Source organism: Acanthochromis polyacanthus, chromosome 1 (genome assembly GCF_021347895.1).
Source record: "Acanthochromis polyacanthus isolate Apoly-LR-REF ecotype Palm Island chromosome 1, KAUST_Apoly_ChrSc, whole genome shotgun sequence".
NCBI classification, from domain to species: Eukaryota; Metazoa; Chordata; class Actinopteri; family Pomacentridae; genus Acanthochromis; species Acanthochromis polyacanthus.
Genome location: NC_067113.1, coordinates 11,582,115 through 11,599,459, shown reverse-complemented (window position 1 = coordinate 11,599,459; position 17,345 = coordinate 11,582,115). Strand labels below are relative to the sequence as shown.

The 17,345-nt window shown below is 43.9% G+C and overlaps 1 protein-coding gene across 1 annotated transcript in view; it reads right to left on the bottom strand.

The window, feature by feature from the left end:
* Positions 1-17,345, bottom strand: part of bcl11ba (BCL11 transcription factor B a) — a 47,916-nt gene that overhangs the window by 30,379 nt on the left and 192 nt on the right. Inside the window, exon 2 of the mRNA XM_051939420.1 lies at positions 7,984-8,484. Coding sequence (XP_051795380.1) covers positions 7,984-8,484 — 501 coding nt within the window. The remainder of the gene's footprint in view (positions 1-7,983; positions 8,485-17,345) is intronic.

Sequence of the window (17,345 nt, the reverse complement as noted above, 5' to 3'; positions counted from 1 at the left end):
GGAGGGGGTGGGGGGTAAGATGATATGAATATGCATGATGCTCGCTGGCTTTGATGATTAAAGAAAATTTTAATATTTAAATGAGTGCATGCAAAGTGATTAACGCAGCAGAGAGAGGCGACAGGGAGTAAACCGCAGAAAGGGATTCAGAAAAAGCGAAGAAGACAGAGATGAGATGCTGTTAGTGGTGAAGGCTCTCTGCCTGTCCCCCGGCCTCACCCCCGTCCCCCTGTCCACTCATTCATCGTCTCCCAGCCTTCAGGTTTCACTTGTTTTGCTCCTAGTATCTGGTTTGTGTCCAGGATGTTGGACTTACAGAGGAAAGGTGGAGCGTTACGTAGGAGTAGATGGAGGGAGGAGGAGAAAATGAAAGCACACACACACACACACACACACACACACACACACACACACACCTGCACACACACACCCGCCGTGGCTTACAGTGAGTGTGAAGTTGTGCAGATGTGACCAAACGTCTTGCTGACCAGTGCCATGCTAATCCAGGCTAACATCGTAGCTCCACTCCACTCACTTATCTCAGTGAAAAGCATTTAAACACTAACGGCAGCTGCTTGGAGGATGAGATCGTTAAAAAAACAAAGCTTTTTTCTACCAGAAGTGTGTGGAGAAGGAGGGGAGCTGCTCTGACGTGCTGATAAAACAGCCTGTCATGTGTGGTTACGGCTGCAGTGCTGGAGCGTTTGAAAAGCAGGCTCCCTCCGTCTCCGACAGAATAACACACATCTGCTACGTCATTTCACAAGGAAAGGTTCTAATTACAATCCAACCAATCAGAGCTCTGGTTTAAGACGTCTATGAGCTGCTGTGACGACTTCAAACTTAACGAGAGGAGTCGAAAAAGGACAATGTAGATCTTATCATGTTTCTATCAATCCATGTTTCATATTCTGTAAACAGCCACATGAACCCTGTGACGTCAGGGAGGCGGCTTTAGAGTAACAAGTAATATAATTATTTATGCTGTGGAGCAATCAGTAAAATAATTGAATTACTTCTACACTCAGTAATAAGTAGTGAGTAATTGATTTTTTTTGAGCAACGGAAAATACAGTTTCTTTCCCTCTCGATGTGAGCGTGTCCACACCCTGTTAGGCCCATTAAAAATGCATCGACACTGTACCATGTGAAGAAACACACACACAAATATCCAAACTAGCCAAAAGCACACACAGAGGGTGAGAGAGGTAGAGAGAGGCTGAGGGAAGGAGAGCGAGCAGCGATACCAACCAGAGAAATTACCACTTCAAAAAGGCCGTCGCTCCATCCGAGAGGCCTCCCAGCTTTATTGGAACAACGCAAAAAAAAAAAACAAGAGCAGCGGGCGCCGTAATGCCTCTAAAGTACAGGCTGTTATATCAAACACACACACACACACACACACACACACACACACACACACACACACACACACACACACACACACACACACACACACACACACACACACACACACACTGTGCATAGCTCTTTGTTAAGTCTTTGTGCAGTTTCATTTGGAAGATAAATAAGCATATGGTAAATATTTTAGGGACACGCCACTGTGCTCAGTCATTATTGACGATGTGTGTGTGTGTGTGTGTGTGTGTGTGTGTGTGTGTGTGTGTGTGTGTGTGTGTGTGTGTGTGTGTGTGTGTGTGTGTGTGTGAGTGTAAATAATGTTTACATGTGATGAAAAACACAGGAGTTTTTACTGTGTGCTCAGTCACTCTGCAAACTGCACATACTGTAAGAACTAATATGCATTAATTATTCTTTATCTGTCGTGAAAAACTTAAAGCTGAGTGTGTGTGAGTGTGTTTGTGTGTGTGTGTGTGAGTGTGTGAGAGACAGATAAAGAGAAACAGGGAGAGCTCCTTGTCTAAATGTGTACAACCATCTGTGTGTGAAAGACAGAGAGAATGAACTGGAACAAACAGAGAAAAATAGTCAGCAGGCGAAAAAAAGGACAGAAAAAGCAGGTGTGAAGGCAGGTAGAGCTAGACAGCTGGTAGACACACACACACACACACGCAAGCACGGGCGCGCGCACACACACACACACACACACACACACACAGCCTGTCAAATGTCTGTCAGATTAGAAAAGTGGCATCATATCTGAGTTCGTCAAAACTGCTCACTACTTTACGTGTGTGTGTGTGTGTGTGTGTGTGTGTGTGTGTGTGTGTGTGTGTGTGTGTAGGTTGTGTAAGTGTGTGTGTGTGTGTGTGGGTTGTGTAAGTGTGTGTGTGTTCCTCTCCACTCTAACTGGACTTAGTTAAATGTCTGAATTAAACCCTGGCTGACAAGGCTTTAAGGGCTGCACAGCACCGTGTCAGGTGGTGTTAAACACTCTTCAGTGACAAGTGTAGAGAGCGTGAGCGCATGTGTGTGTGTGTGTGTGTGTGTGTGTGTGTGTGTGTGTGTGTGTGTGTGTGTGTGTGTGTGTGTGTGTGTGTGTGTGTGTGTGTGTGTGTGTGTGTATGCCTCGTAGTAAAAATGACATGTTTCCTTCTCTGTCTCTAATCCAAATGTCAGGATTCTACCTCTGTGGAGCAGAGAACCTGACGCCTGGGAGACTGTGTGAGCTAAAGGTTTCCCAGTTCAAGACACCGGACCAGTAAAACACTTCTAGTGGTTACTGATTACACCAGTTTGTCCTTTTTGTCCACATGAAAAAAACTTTTCTGTGCTATTTTTTGGAATATGATACTCTTGTACACTCACACACAGCCATACAAACAGATGGACTCTATTTTAAAAAAGTCAGAATACAGGTGATGATATATGAAGACCACAGCACTGGCTTTGGTTCATTTTAAATACAGTACTTAAGCATTGTTGGATTAATGAAACTACAACAAAAAACAAAACAAAAATGGAAACATAAAACCCTAAAAAAATAAGCTGCTGCACGCAATGTTGGTTTCTCCCCTAAAATGTTTCTTTTGTATTTTTGTATGATGTTCAAGTGAGTCTATCATGGAACGTGAGGCTTAATTAGCTCAAATAAAGTGTAAAATACGTGACGGTGTGCGCTGCATTATGATAGAACACTCAGTAAATGATGCTGTCCTCCCTCTACGTTCTGGTTTACATCTATGTTTAATACTGAGCGTTGATAACTGAAAAACCTGCAGGTTTAAATGAAACACGTCATTAAAGCAGACTTCTCAGTGCTTCTGGAAGGCTAATGCGTCAGTTTATATACTGTACATGCAGTCTATAACACAATTAAAATAACAGAAACCTGCCATTTAAAAAAAATTAAAGTGCAGTATTTATTCTTTATCATTTCCAGTCTGCATGCGTGTCGTTAGAGGAGCTTATCTGAACGCCGTCTAAAAACTGCCACAGGTAAATTTATGACAAATCAAAAGAAGAATCCTTCCTGCCTGCAACCTGACAGTCGTAACTGCAGAACGATGCGACGTAACGCGGTGTGTGTCGCACCGACCAAAACTACCGTGACATCTGCTGAAAACCCGCTCCGTGCTCCTTTATTTCTGCCTGGTTCTGTGCTCAGCTACCTGACAGACGGATGCACAGAAAATATCACCGGCGCTCGGAGCAGGAACTCCTTCTAATTTAGGGGTAAAATAAATAATAAATAAATAAGTGCTTGGCGTGACGCTCGTGTCGGGGTGTGAACACGTGTGTTCTGTTTCACATGGAGAACAAATGGAGGTGGAAAAGCTGCAGAATAAAGGAGTAGTTTGACCTGCTGGGAGCCAATTACGAAGCGTTGTCGTCAGTCGTGTTCTGAGCTGACATTCAAACTCCCTGATCAGTTTTCCCCTCGCTCTCCCTCTCTGCTCCGCTTCTCTTCCTCTTTTCCCCCTCTTTCAGCGGGTAATGAAAGGTGTAAAACTCTACTGGAGGAAAAACTCTGAGTTACAAAGAGAAAATTCCACCTGCCATATTTCAATCCCCCAGCGAGCGGGGCTGAGTGTGTTCCCTCCAAATTAAACTCCGTCTTGATTAATAAAGCGCTCTGTCCTCTCCTCGTGTTAATAAGGTGCTAGTTGGACGTATTTCATGTGGAAATTGTGAAATACCGAGGGTAATTTTGAAACATAAAATGTTATTGGAGCAATATAGTTTACAGTTGCCGCAGTGCACGTCCAATTGAGCCGCTAATATGTTTTCGCTTTTAATGTGAAAATTATTGCGCTTTCTGTTATAAAGAAATATTGTGCAATTACAATTTGGAGCCTTCCAACGCCGCGCATGTGGGGTTGATTTCACGGGAGGATTGCAGTTAGATATATTGCAAACATTTAAACGCAGGGAGAAAATATATATTTATGCACATAAATATGAATAATGTCACCCTAATAATGTAACCAACGCCAGTCAATTAGTGCACACATCTGAGCACGGCGCCGCAGACACTCTGGGACTGTAGTGAAGCAGTTTGCACCCCACAGTTCAGGCTGTCGACTGTTAAATGTGAGGCTGGAGTACAGTAGCGAGCTGAGCACCGAGCTTTCAGACGTACAGGTGGCTGTGCTGCCCCCAGCAGCACCGAGCGGCTGCCTGGCACCGTTGTAAGTGCTCAGTAAAATATTGATGAAGTTCAGGCCCAAACACAGTGTTTACAGCGTAGGCCAAACCGCAGACTGACATGTTCAGAGGGCTCTGTCCTGCTCCGACACACTAAATGTGGAACCAGAGTCAGGAGAGTTACCTGCATTTCCTCACCTGGCTTCGGGCCAGAGTTTCCTCTAAATTTAGTCTGCCCAACAATCTAGATATGTTTCCATCCAAATATCATACAGATTTTACATGAACCTCTGAAATGGTGTTATAAATGGACTTAAACTGCTGCTGCTGTCCCAAGAATGGAAATAAATCAGCAACGCACACTTCAAGCAGGCGACGAGGACAGATGTGGAAGAAATGAAAGGATTAGGATGCTGGTGACGAGAATTCTCCATGTTGAAGACTAAATTCAGTTCTATTGGTTTCTAATGATGCTCTCATGACTCACACTTTGGAAACAACACATTTGGCATTTTTAAAGGTTTTGTTTTGCCATGCAGACTCTTTTTTTGCTCAGTGAATATTCAGTTATTTGTTGAGGCCATGTTTCATCGTTTATTCATCAGCTTTAAGTTAATTTTACAATGAAAAGAAAAATGCTTTTTCTTGGGCAAAATACAAATTTATTTACACTACTGTTCAGAAGTTTAGGGTCGCTTAGAAATGTCTTCTTTTTGAAGAGAAATAATGAAGACAACATGAAATGAATGATAAATCCAGTGTCGACATAGTTAATGTGGTAAATGACCATTCTAGCTGGAAACAGCTGATTGTTAATGGAATATCTCCATAGGGGTACAGAGGAACATTTCCATCAACCATCACTCCTGTGTTCTAATGCTACATTGTGTTAGCTAATGGTGTTGAAAGGCTCACTGATGATTAGAAAACCCTTGTGCAGTTATGTTAGCACATGGGTAAAAGTGGGAGTGTTCATGGAAAACACGGAATTGTCTGGATGACCCCAGACTTCTGAACAGTTGATGTTTAGAGATCTACTCAGATTATGTGGGACTGGTCTATTTCCAGGTTGTGATTCTACTGTTATTGTTCTATTTCTCGTGCACATTTGGACACATTTATGTAGCAGCTTCATCCTTGGATATAGTAAATGCAGGCAGGTGTTGATCTCGATGAAGCTGCTACCAGCCGACCGTCCTGCTGGAGGTGCAGGTCCTCAGGACAAACTGTTGGGATTTTTGAGGTGCATACGAACAGTTGCATGCGTTTATCTGAGTCTTTTATGGGGTTTTTTCTTGATGCAAAACACCTTAAATCAACAGTGTGTGTGACGAAAACCTTCACTATAAAAGCTTAAAACTACACAGTTTGAAATTTCCAAACTTCTGCTGAAGTTTCAGTGGAACTCAATCCTAGATGAACGTAGACGTGTTCATGGAAACTGTCAAGATTTACTTTACTACGGGTTCCAAACCCCAACATTTCTATCTGCACCGTATTTTATGTCAGATATCAGAGATGTGTTACACCTGTTTTTCTTTGAGAAGCTTTGATTGAACCATTGTGGGTGACAGCAGCTGGATGGAGGCTTCCTGCTGCAGACACTGACCTCCAGGAAGGCACGCCGAGTTGTCGTCACAGACTGGAATATTCTGCCTTTCTGCTCCGGCCTCTATACGAGTGTGTTGACTGGTTTGAGAGATAACTGCTGGTGCTCTTCCCCCCCCAAGCAGCTCTCCTGCTAAACTGCCTCTTTACCCCACCAAACTAGCCGCTTTTTAATCCCTCTTTCTCTGTCTTTTTCCTCTCCTTCTCCTCTCATGGTGTTTTTTTCTCCCTAGCTTTGCTTGTTTGAATTTTAATGAGCTTTTCACCTTTTAAAGCAGATGGCTTAGGCTGGATTTCTCCATGAAAGTCGGGGTGAGTCTCTCTGTCACGTTTTGCACAATTTGTTTCAACTAGCCGAGTCCTTGAGGGGGTTTAGAGCTCTGAGAGGGAGCTGTGTCTGCCTCTGCTCTGTTGTCCTCTAATGAAATGAACATCTCTTTCTCTTTTGTTGGAGAACATGGGCTAAGTTGCAACAGGATGCCTCAAAAAAAAAAAAAAAAAACAACAAATCCGTGTGTGCGTGTGTGTGTGTGTGTGTGTGTGTGTGTGTGTGCGCGCGCGCGTGCAGAAGGTCAAATTAAAGTCAAATTTTTGGGGATTTAAAAACTGTATGTTTGGCCTTACCCAAACACTTGGAATGGAATAGTTCAACATTTTGGGAAATTAGCTTGCCGCCTTTTTTAAGTGAAGCCACATTTACACTCTGTAGTAGCATATATTTATGGATCCAAACAGTCACATTTTAATGCAGGTGTAAATGCAGAAACCACTCAGCAAACATCAGGTTTTCCAGATGTGGAGGTGTTCAGACTCACATTGTGACCAGAATACAGTCAGGAGAAGAAAGATCTCTTCCTTCTACTTCAGTCTGTCTACAGGCAGCAGCAATGTTAGCTCAGAAAGCACAAAAAGAGAGTAAAGAGGAAGACTTCATCACCTGACCTGGAACATGTCAGGTTTGTGGACACAGCCAGGCCCTTTTAATTAATTTTTATGTTGAGATTAGACTAAACTGAAGGCACCAGGATTGTCTTTTAATAGCAGGTGTCCATGGATTGGATGTCAGTATCCAGATGCAGATCTGGTGTTAATACCAGGTCAAACTACGGACTGTAACTGCTGCTTAGCATGAAGGCTGGACGGAAAACGTTTAAGTTGTGATTTTACAGGAGTGAGGTTTCTTGGAAAACAAGAAATGGGTGCTCTGTGTGACACATCACACTATCTAACTGAGGTTTGTAGGTCTGGTACGATCACGCCGATACAAAAACACTCCATCAGACTCTGTGGTCACCGGCTGTAACCGTCAACGTAAAGTACAGAAGTACGGCTGAAGGACAGCAGTGCACCGCGGTGTTACCGGAAAGAAAAAACACAACTAAAGAGAGGAAAAGGTGCTGCAGAAAACTAAATTAAATAGAATTTAAACTGGTTTCTTTAGAGAAAAGTGTTTTGAATGATGCCTCCGATGAGACATTTTATGGAAAAAGATTCAAGAATATTTTCAGATTAATGTGGTAAAAACGAGACTCGGTGTTGTGTTCTACTCCACACACTTCCTCCAGGGATGCGTTACATCTTCCCATACAATATGAGCAAGAGAAATCATTCTAGCCCTCTTTTTCTAAAGTGTTTTTCATCACATTTCCTTTCTTTCTTTCACATTTCTGTCCATGTAAGCAGGTGTAGGTGTAATAATGGAGTTTGGATGAGGCTAAGCTAACCCTATCTGCTTCTAATTTTAAATGCCAGTCTGGCCCATCCTGTCTCCATCTCTGTTCTCCGATTGATATGAATCTTCTCAGAAGGAAAGCAGGTGAATGCTGGCCTACTTGTCTGCAGAGTGTGTGTGTTTGTCATGCCTACCAGCCGCTGTGTTCTCCTGCTTGGGGCAAATTCCTTTGGTGGGTGTCTTCTCTCCCCTCTCACCTCCTTCCCTCCGTCTTCCCACCTCCTCCTCCTCCTCTGGTGTCACCTGGATTCCGATCTCCACCGGCTCCACCACCTTCCTTAGCTCCACCCGCTGGGCATAGTGATGAAGGCTCTGCAGCGTGGGACTCCCTCCTCCTCCTCCTCCACCTCCTCCCCGGTCGTTCATCTTGTCGTAGCAGCCATTCGCCAGCAGCGGCGTCTGGCACTGCTTCTTCTTGTGCTCGATGAAGAGGAGTATATCACCCAGTGGGAAGGTCATTTGGCACTGGCCGCAGGTCAGCAGGTCGTGGTCAGCGTGGAGGCCGGGCGGCAGGGAGTGGGCCAAGCTGGGGTCCAGGGGGTGGGGGGGCAGGCCGAGTGGATGGGAGGGCAGGCCGAGCGGGTGGGGGGGCAGGGAGTCGGACAGCAGAGCGCCATCTGGATGCTCCACCTCCGCTATGCAACAAGAAAAACAGAAGAGGCATGTCAGAGTAGACCTGGACGGGAGTTTCATTCTAGAAGCATTCGATTATCAGAGAGAAGTGACAGGACCTGAGAGCAGCTTCTTCTGCTCTCTTTTCCTGAATTACCACTCATTCTCTTCACTTTGTCTCCTACGCTACTCTAAATATGAAGTAGAACCCACCAGTAACAGGACCATCTAAACAAAGGCCTGGATGTGCTTCAGAGTGTTTCTCACATCACGTCTGCTGACGTCAGAATCTGCAGCAGAGGATTCACAATCACTCCACACAGCAACCGGCCTCATTCATGTACATCCACGACCTTCACTCAGACGTTTTAAAGCTGCATCTGTCACTTTTCACGTGAATCACTCAGAGCAACAACATGGAGCAGGTAACAAGTGCAGCGTGCGCTCTGTTTAGCAGGATTCAGGATGCAGCATCCGACCACGGCAGGATTTTTGCCCAACTACTGACCAGTTAGAACCGGTTCATGTACCTGATGTTAATATAAATTCTAGGTTTTTGTATGAAAAGATAAGAAGAATTTAAGAAAGTTGGAATTGACAGGAAGTGAATGAGGTCAGGGTTAAGCTTCACTCTGTGTGTCAGTGCTTCTAACTTTATACCAACCAGTGTCTACATGCACCGTAGAACGTACATGAAGGTTTTACAGGACTCGGTTTGAGTAAATAGTAAAAATAACTAGAGCAACAGTTTTTTTTCTAGTGTTAGTGAACGAGGAGATGTATTTTCATAATGTTTCTGGGAAGCATCAGTCAGACAGTGTCTCTATGAACAGCCTTCAGTGAGTTTATCCAACCCGGTCTCACGGGGATTCGTGAAACTGTCACGTAAGTTTTAGTTTCGGTTTCGTGCGCACCAACACGATTTCGTCATGTTTTTCGTGCCGCTCACCACGAAATGTTTTTCACTGTGGTAATCACATCTGAAAGTGGTTTATACCGGCGGATTCATGACGATCTAAGCTGTCCATCGGCGTATACTGCTTGTGTGATCGCGTTTGCGGCCGCCGGCCGCCGGACATTCTTGAAATTCCTATGCAAATTGGTAAGTGTACCACCGGCTTATGGTTAGGTTATGGTTAGGGTTATGGTTAGGGTTATGTTTAGGGACGATGTCATGCAAAATATAGCGTTGGATTCGCCACGGTTTTACATTAAAAATATAATATACACATTCTTTTGAAATACGTTCTGAGTGGCACGAAAAGTCCGCCGTTTAAAATACATTGGTGCGCATTTCGTGGTGAGCGGCACGAAAAACATGACGAAATCGTGTTGGTGCACACGAAACCGAAACTAAAACTTACGTGACAGTTTCACGAATCCCCGTGAGATCGGGCTGGTTTATCAGAGGTCTGGAAGAAGTGACCTGCAGAGGTAAACAGGAGAGGATGAACATGAGGAAGAGAGAGCTCATCGTCATCATCATCGTCTCTCTCTCTTTCTAATAGATGATGGATTAGAAGCAGGTTGTCTCAGCCTCCACATTAGAAATGCAAACAGATTTGGGATGTCAAATGCAGATGAAGGCAGCAGATGGAGCAGCCTGCCCCACACCATACCTGCTTCAGGTCTTCTTTTAAACACACACCACACACTCCCTCTGCCTTTTCTCCTGCACCAGAAAGCAGCCAGGAGGCCCTGAACACGTTCCAGAAATCACCGTAGTTCCTTAGCTTTTAGGTTATGCTAAATAATATTAGAATTCAAACACAAACAAACCTAAGCGTGTCTATATGTCTGGTTCAGTGTCTGTGTTTTGTTGCTGCAGCTACAGGAAATGTGGGCGTGAGCAGGTGTACATTATCTGAGCTCAGTCAGCCTGCATTACCACACACCTACTGCACCGCTGCCGCTGCATGTGTGTCTGTGTTGCATGCATTGTGTGTGTCATAACATGTCCGTCTGTGGGTACACACACACATATGCATCATGTGTGTGTTTGTGTGTGTGGCCTGCAGGCTGTAGCCATCTGTCCTCCGCTACTGAAACAAACAGCCACGTACAGTAGTGTTTCCCCCACTAATACACATTAGAGAGAATAAAGCCAGAGAGCTGACCTGGAACTAATGTAACCCACAGAAACAGTGACCCCTGCGAACCAGAAACATTAATAATCACTGTAATGTGATTTAAAATAAATTACAGACAGACCTCAAATACACAGCTGACTGTCTGTGTGTGAGAGATACACAAAAACCTCACACAAATATCTATTTCTTATAAATACAGCAGAAGCAGCATTAGGTTCACATCAGCCAACACCTGCCTCGGGAGATATTCACTGCAACAAAAAACAAAACGCGCATTTGGTTGTGGTTTGTTTGCCCATATTTTCTGCTGTGAATTCGAAAGTGTGTATGCAAACGACAGATATAAAGGAAGGCGCTTCACTTTGGCCTGATTTACCTAATAAGGCTTGGGTGAGTCAGACGAGAGCGCTAATAGGATTGCAGTTAACAGGGGCTGAAGAAGAACAAAAAAAAATCAACGGAAATGGAAAGTCTAAATATGAACGACTTGACAAACCATCTGCAGGAGCAACAGGTTTCTCGAGAACAAAAATACGATGCTTCTCTCGTCTCAAGGCCAAAAAGGTGCTATTTTGATTTCCTGTCGTCAGGGAGAAGTTTTATTCGACGTGCTGCCGTCTCGAGGGTTTGGTTTCCTCCATGGAGCACCTCTCACTGTACGTGTACGGCTAATTCATCTAGGCCTTTTTAACTCTCCACGAAGCATAATATCAGAGACACAAGGGGGACAGTGTCTGCTCGACAGCTGCCTATCACCTCTCATCTGTCATTTAACGGTTTAAATAGTCCTCAGTTTGGCTGGTGAAAAAAAGCACAAAAGTTGACAAAATCAGAGAGGTTCTGTAAATTAGGACCGATGGCAATGACGTTTGTTGCAGTGTGTGACTGTGGCACGAGGTGTCAAAACTAGATTTTTCCTGTTTTTTGTGTGTGTGTGTGTGGGGGGGGGGGGTTGTACTGTTTCCCCACACAAACACGTGCACAGAGATACACACAATATCTGGAATCAAAATAATAAAATAAAATAACAATGTTTGAGTGTAAAACTGCACATTAAATTTACAAACACTCAGCCTTTCATCACGAACTAAACTAACAACTCAGCATACTTCCACACTGCTGCTATGCATGGAATTACACACACACACACACACACACACACACACACACATATATCCCTACAGCTCATCTGTCTTACTGAGTTTTTTTTCTTCATACATTACTTTTATTAAATTCTATTTCCTTAATTCCACTTGGCCACTGAAACCCTCCAGCTGCTGATCGATGCTAGAAGCGCTGCAGAAATGCTGCAGAAACGCTGCACACACTCCCGCAGAGGGAAGCCTACATGCAGTACGACAGCGCACGTGATGCACCCACGATCCCAGCGACAGAGGAAGTGTGAAGGAAAAACAATGATTGATAAATGATTTGCCTCCACGGAGACGGTTAAAGTCAAGACATGGCGTCAGAACACGTCCATGTCTGAACATCCAACGTCAGTTCTGAAAATAACGGGCTTCGGATCAGGACATTTTAGAGCAGTGTGTATGTCAGCGTTCTGTTGCAGAAATTAAATCTGTAAACACTGAAATTTTATCTGCGAAGCTTCAGTTCGGTTTAAACGTTTGTTACATGTGTACGTGGCATGGCAGCTGTGCATCGGCCGGGTTTAAGGTGGCAAACAATGTCACATCCCCAGTTTCAATCTCTGCCGCACCTCGCTTCCTCGCTCTCCGCTCATTTCCTGTCACCTCTGTTTCTGTCAGCCATCAAAGCAGAAGTAAAAATGCAAGAACAAATATTTACAGCAACATTAATTACACTTGGATAGAATGTTTTTGGCAATCCAGTCAGGAAAGATGCGCCTCACAATAAGGAGGAAGTGTTTGCTTTAAACGCTTCACGTTTTCGACTGGCGGCGTGTTTTCAGATCTGACCTGATTTTAAATAAAAACCTGTTTGCCTCAAAGCGAATTCAAGGTCATCACGAGGTAAATTCTCTGGTCTGGTTGAAGTCTGCATTACTGAATTACTCAATCTGACGTGGATCTGGAGCAAACGAGCAAGTGCGTATTTTTAAATATCATTTTTGGACATTGTGTGCCTACATTTGATAGAAAGACGTGGGGAAGAGAGCACAGGAAGGACAGAACCAACACACCAGGTAGTCCCTCCTTAGGCCCAACTTACAACCAGCCTACCCGCTTATTGTGAAATAATTCCTAGCATTTGTTTCAGCCTGGTTTTACTGGGATTGACGATGACACTGTGAATGAGTGTTTCGGGTGTGTGAGCTCAGAGCCACCTGCCCAGGAGGATCCACAGGAATCTACAGAACGACGGCTGAGCGGCTGCTGTTCATCCTCAACACAACAAAACTCAAGTCCGAGCGAATTTTAAGTCGTTTTCAAACTATTTAAAATATTAAATAGTCCCCCTTAATGAATACCTGCTGAAATAATAATAATAATGCGTAGCAGAATGCGGTTTTTATTCCAGGTAATGCTGTCAAAGCAGTTTATTTAACGTTTAATTTGGAATAAGTGCATCTTTGAAGTTCAGAGGCAGTTTTTAAAAACAGAAAACAAATTCTCAGAACAAAATCAAAGCAACGTATATGCACGGAAAACACAAAACACAGATTAGCTTGGAATGAAAGCAGCAGCTCGATCAGACGCTACAGAGGCTCAGAAAACACCGATGGATGTCAGTCAGACGAACACGCTGTAAAGGAGGACGGCTGCAGACACACAGCTAAGTACAGGGGAGCAGGTGTTGACAGTTAAGAGGTGAATGTGGTCTTTCAGCGCTGATGTCATCTGATTAACACAACCGCACGCACACACACACACGCACACACACACACACACTCAACACGTTCACACTCTGCTACCTTCTTATTGGTTAAGTGAATGCAGCGCTGACGGCCTGAGAGCTCCCCCTAGCAGGAAGAGACAGAGAGACAGAGAGAGAGAGAGAGAGAGAGAGAGACAGAGAGACAGAGAGACAGACTGGAGAGAGAGAGGAGGGGGGTGGAAGGATGAGTGAGGACAGACAGACAGCTTACAGAGGCTCAGCTGAGCAAACCAACACTCTGGTATGCAGGCTATGGCAGGCAAAGTGTGTGTGTGTGTGTGTGTGTGTGTGTGTGTGTGTGTGTGTGTGTGTGTGTGTGTGTGTGTGTGTGTGTGTGTGTGTGTCATGTAGTATCAGTAGTGTGAAAGTGTGCACAGCCTGCTGATCAACAAAATGAGTTCAGGCATGCTTTTAGGGATCTGGAAACTCATCCTGCATTCATGGGCGCGCACACACACACACACACACACATGCAGACACACACTCTGAACAGTCACACGTTTTGTGTTGCATTTCTATGCAATTTCCATCAAAAACAAACCTCGTTTTTATGTCAAAACCAGAAATAACCAAAGCTGGAAATGAACGGGTCGCTTTGCCAAAATTGTGGAAAAGCCACATTTTCTTTCTTAAATATTGCGGTGAAATAAATAGTTCATGGTTGAGCGTTAAAAGATTTAAACAAATTATTGCAGCGCGCCTTTTCAGAGGTAGTGTCTGGGTTACAGTGGATAAAACACACATCACACACACATCCATGAGAGATTATTAATGGAAACAGTTCACAATAAGAACATGTTTGTTTGTTTGTTTTCTGTTTAGTTTCATAGAACCACCCATTTAAACTTCACCAACACGCTCTCTTAAACTGGGAGACAAATGGAAGCCGTTTGTGAAAATAATAACTGATAAAACTATACGGAGCACCGTTATGTGTTCATTACAATCAACTGTGATATTTAATGAGACACGGTGAAGAAGTGCGTTTTCATTTGTGGCATTTTAAAAGCAACTCATCTGCAGAATGCTTCAGTGCATAAAAGAAGGAGGTGCTGGCTTCTCCCTCGCTCTAACAAAGACTTCGCCCAGCAGGGTGCACGGCTATTTGACAAGCCAAAGGGAAACATGCATCTCAAGTGGGCGACTGCAATTTACACGCAGCCCTGTGTGTGTGTGTGTGTGTGTGTGTGTGTGTGTGTGTGTGTGTGTGTGTGTGTGTGTGTGTGTGTGCGCGCGAGGCTACAATGGCAGCTCTCGTCCTGTTTGCGTCTCTTCACACTAAATCAGCCTCTCGGAGGAAAGCCGGGGTTATTTGCAGTGAATGAGAAGCAGAAGGCTCGTCTGCACCTTCGGGTGTAAACTGTCTCGGCGTGGTGACGCTAAAACGTACACCAAATCTGTCTGACAAACAAAACAATATAGATTGCCACTGATTAATCTTCCCCACATGTCTCTGAGGGAGAAACTGCAGCGAATTCTCGTACGATTTCCTTCTCAGGATGGACTGTTTTTGGTGAGAGGGAGAAGGCACAAGGCTGGATTTGGAGCTCATTAGTCTGTAGGTTTATTACAGAAGAGGACAGTAAACATGCAAATTTTTCTTCATTATTCATGAAGTGCACTGAATAGTTGATGTCAAGTCCAAACCACAGTATCCTATGGATTTGATTAGAAGAAGCCGATGAATTAGAGCAGCTCTGTGAGGTGGAGTTTGTGAAAACAGGACTACAAACCAGAATCTCAGCGCTGATTTGAGCTCTGACTGAGAGAACGCTGCTCTGTGACGGAGGCCTTGCATTTGAAAACACAGAATATGTGTCTCAACTTTCCTAACACTTGCTTCTGAATCAGAACAAAAATACTGAATGACAAAAGCAGAGCAGCCACTAGTTCTCCTTTTAAAACTGATGCTCCATGTCGCAAAATCCAAATTAAAAATTTTTTTCGCATTGAAGCCCGGCTCAGATGGATTTTATCACCTGACAGCTCAAGGAGAATTATGTAAATTTCTGCTGGGGGGATTCACATGTGTGCATTTGCATATATGTGTCTGTGTGTTGACGTCCATGCCCCCATAAATTTGTGTGCACGCGTGTACTCAAGCATAGTAAATCGGGAGCTTCTCTTACACATAAATTATGGAATGTACAGCACTGTGTTGCAACCTGAAGGTGATAAATCAGACAGTCAGGTTAGACCTGCTCCGTGGACACACCGTCAGAATGAAGCGGCATTGCTACAGAACAAGCAGGAAGCTCACATTTTAGCCACCATCTTCATTTTCTCTGCTAACAGTTTAGCTGTGGGTTAATGCTGCCGCTGTGCTTTCAGTCACAGGTGAACCTACAGAGGGCTCAGCGTGACCTAAAGGCCTGAGAATGAGCTGCGGCACAAAGCTCTGTTAGGAACCAGAGCTCCACTCATCAGGGCTGAGGTGACACCTCAGCCTCTTCAGATGTTTCTGTGTCTGTGTTGGTTGGCAGTACGACACCGTAAAACCAGCAGAGGAATGAAGCGACACACAGCCAGGCAGCGTGGCCCAAAACTCAGCGAACAGCCCTGCTGAGTGTCTACTGTAGACACAGAGAACATTAATACTGGAGCATAAATCATCTCATCTCCCCAAATAACCTCATGCTGCAGGATACACAGGATCATTTCCACCACATTTAACCTGCTGGTGCTCAACAGCACCTTCACAACTCCATCATCTTGCACCTCCTCTGTGACTGGGACTCACTGACACCAGAGAAGGAACCAAAGAATCAAAGCACGAGAGGCTGCTTCTAATAGTGTGTGTTTTGGATTTGTGAAGTCCTGCATCAGAGCCACTGGAGGTCTGCGCTCCTGTCAGGACACATCAGGCAGCCTGCTGCAGCCTCCTGAACCAGAAAACTGATCCCAGGCCAAAAATATCATTTCACCGCTCAGAAGTTTAAGTGTCGGCCAAAAAAAAAAAAAAAAAAGAAGACTTAATAAATGAGAAGATAAATAAAAAATAAAAAGGCCGAGCGCCGCGGGTTCTCCTGCATTTTATCTGCGTAATTTCACGAAAACAAGTTTCTGTTGTGTTTCATAAAAATGTACGTTCTTTCTTATAAAAGATTTTTTAAAAAGTGTCCGCATGTTGTCTTTAAATGCAGTCACTTAATGGAGCTCCAGAAAGGAGCCGCGAGGGAAACCCCGTGAAGGTATTAAATAATCCAAATGGGGTGTTAATATTAGAGAGCTTTACATCCAAAGAGCAGAAAACAGCGCGGACGGGACAGACACCTGCAGCAAAACCCGGTTAAAGCTGAGCAGCCGCAGTCCAGCAGCAGAAAACATCCACTGGTTCTCTTTTACCATCGTTTCTCTTTACTGCTAAAAAAAAAAACAAACAAACAAAAAAAACAAGCAAGTCTCAAGTAGTTTGTTGTTTTTAGCTTGGACCGTTTTCACAATTTGTTTGAATGAATTATTGGAATTAAAATGTCTTTTGTTTTCTTTTATTCTAACATGAAGACGTTTAATTTGTTCACCGGGAGGAAACAAGGTGCGTAAAGTTCAAATGTAATTTAAATGAGTGAATTTAAACTGAAGGAATTACTAACTTCTTAGTATTATTAATAACTGAAAATCAAGTGTAATTTTGTGGCTAATAATAGCGCTGCTTAAAACAGAATTCAAACAAAAAACAGAATAAATAGAAAGCGTGTCTTAATAAAGTGCGGGACGATCTTCAAACACGCAGCCGGAGACTTCTGTGCTCGGTGTGGAAATTTACTCTGATGATAGCGAGTTATTAATAGACCGTAATAATCCCATAAGCGTATTAAAGAATTTATCTAATTTTGTCAATAAACCAGCAGAGGGAAAAAATGGCCTTGGAGAGGCACTTCTGTAAACTTTCTGCTCCAAGTCTGAAAATGTTGCTTTTTACGCACTGATCAGTC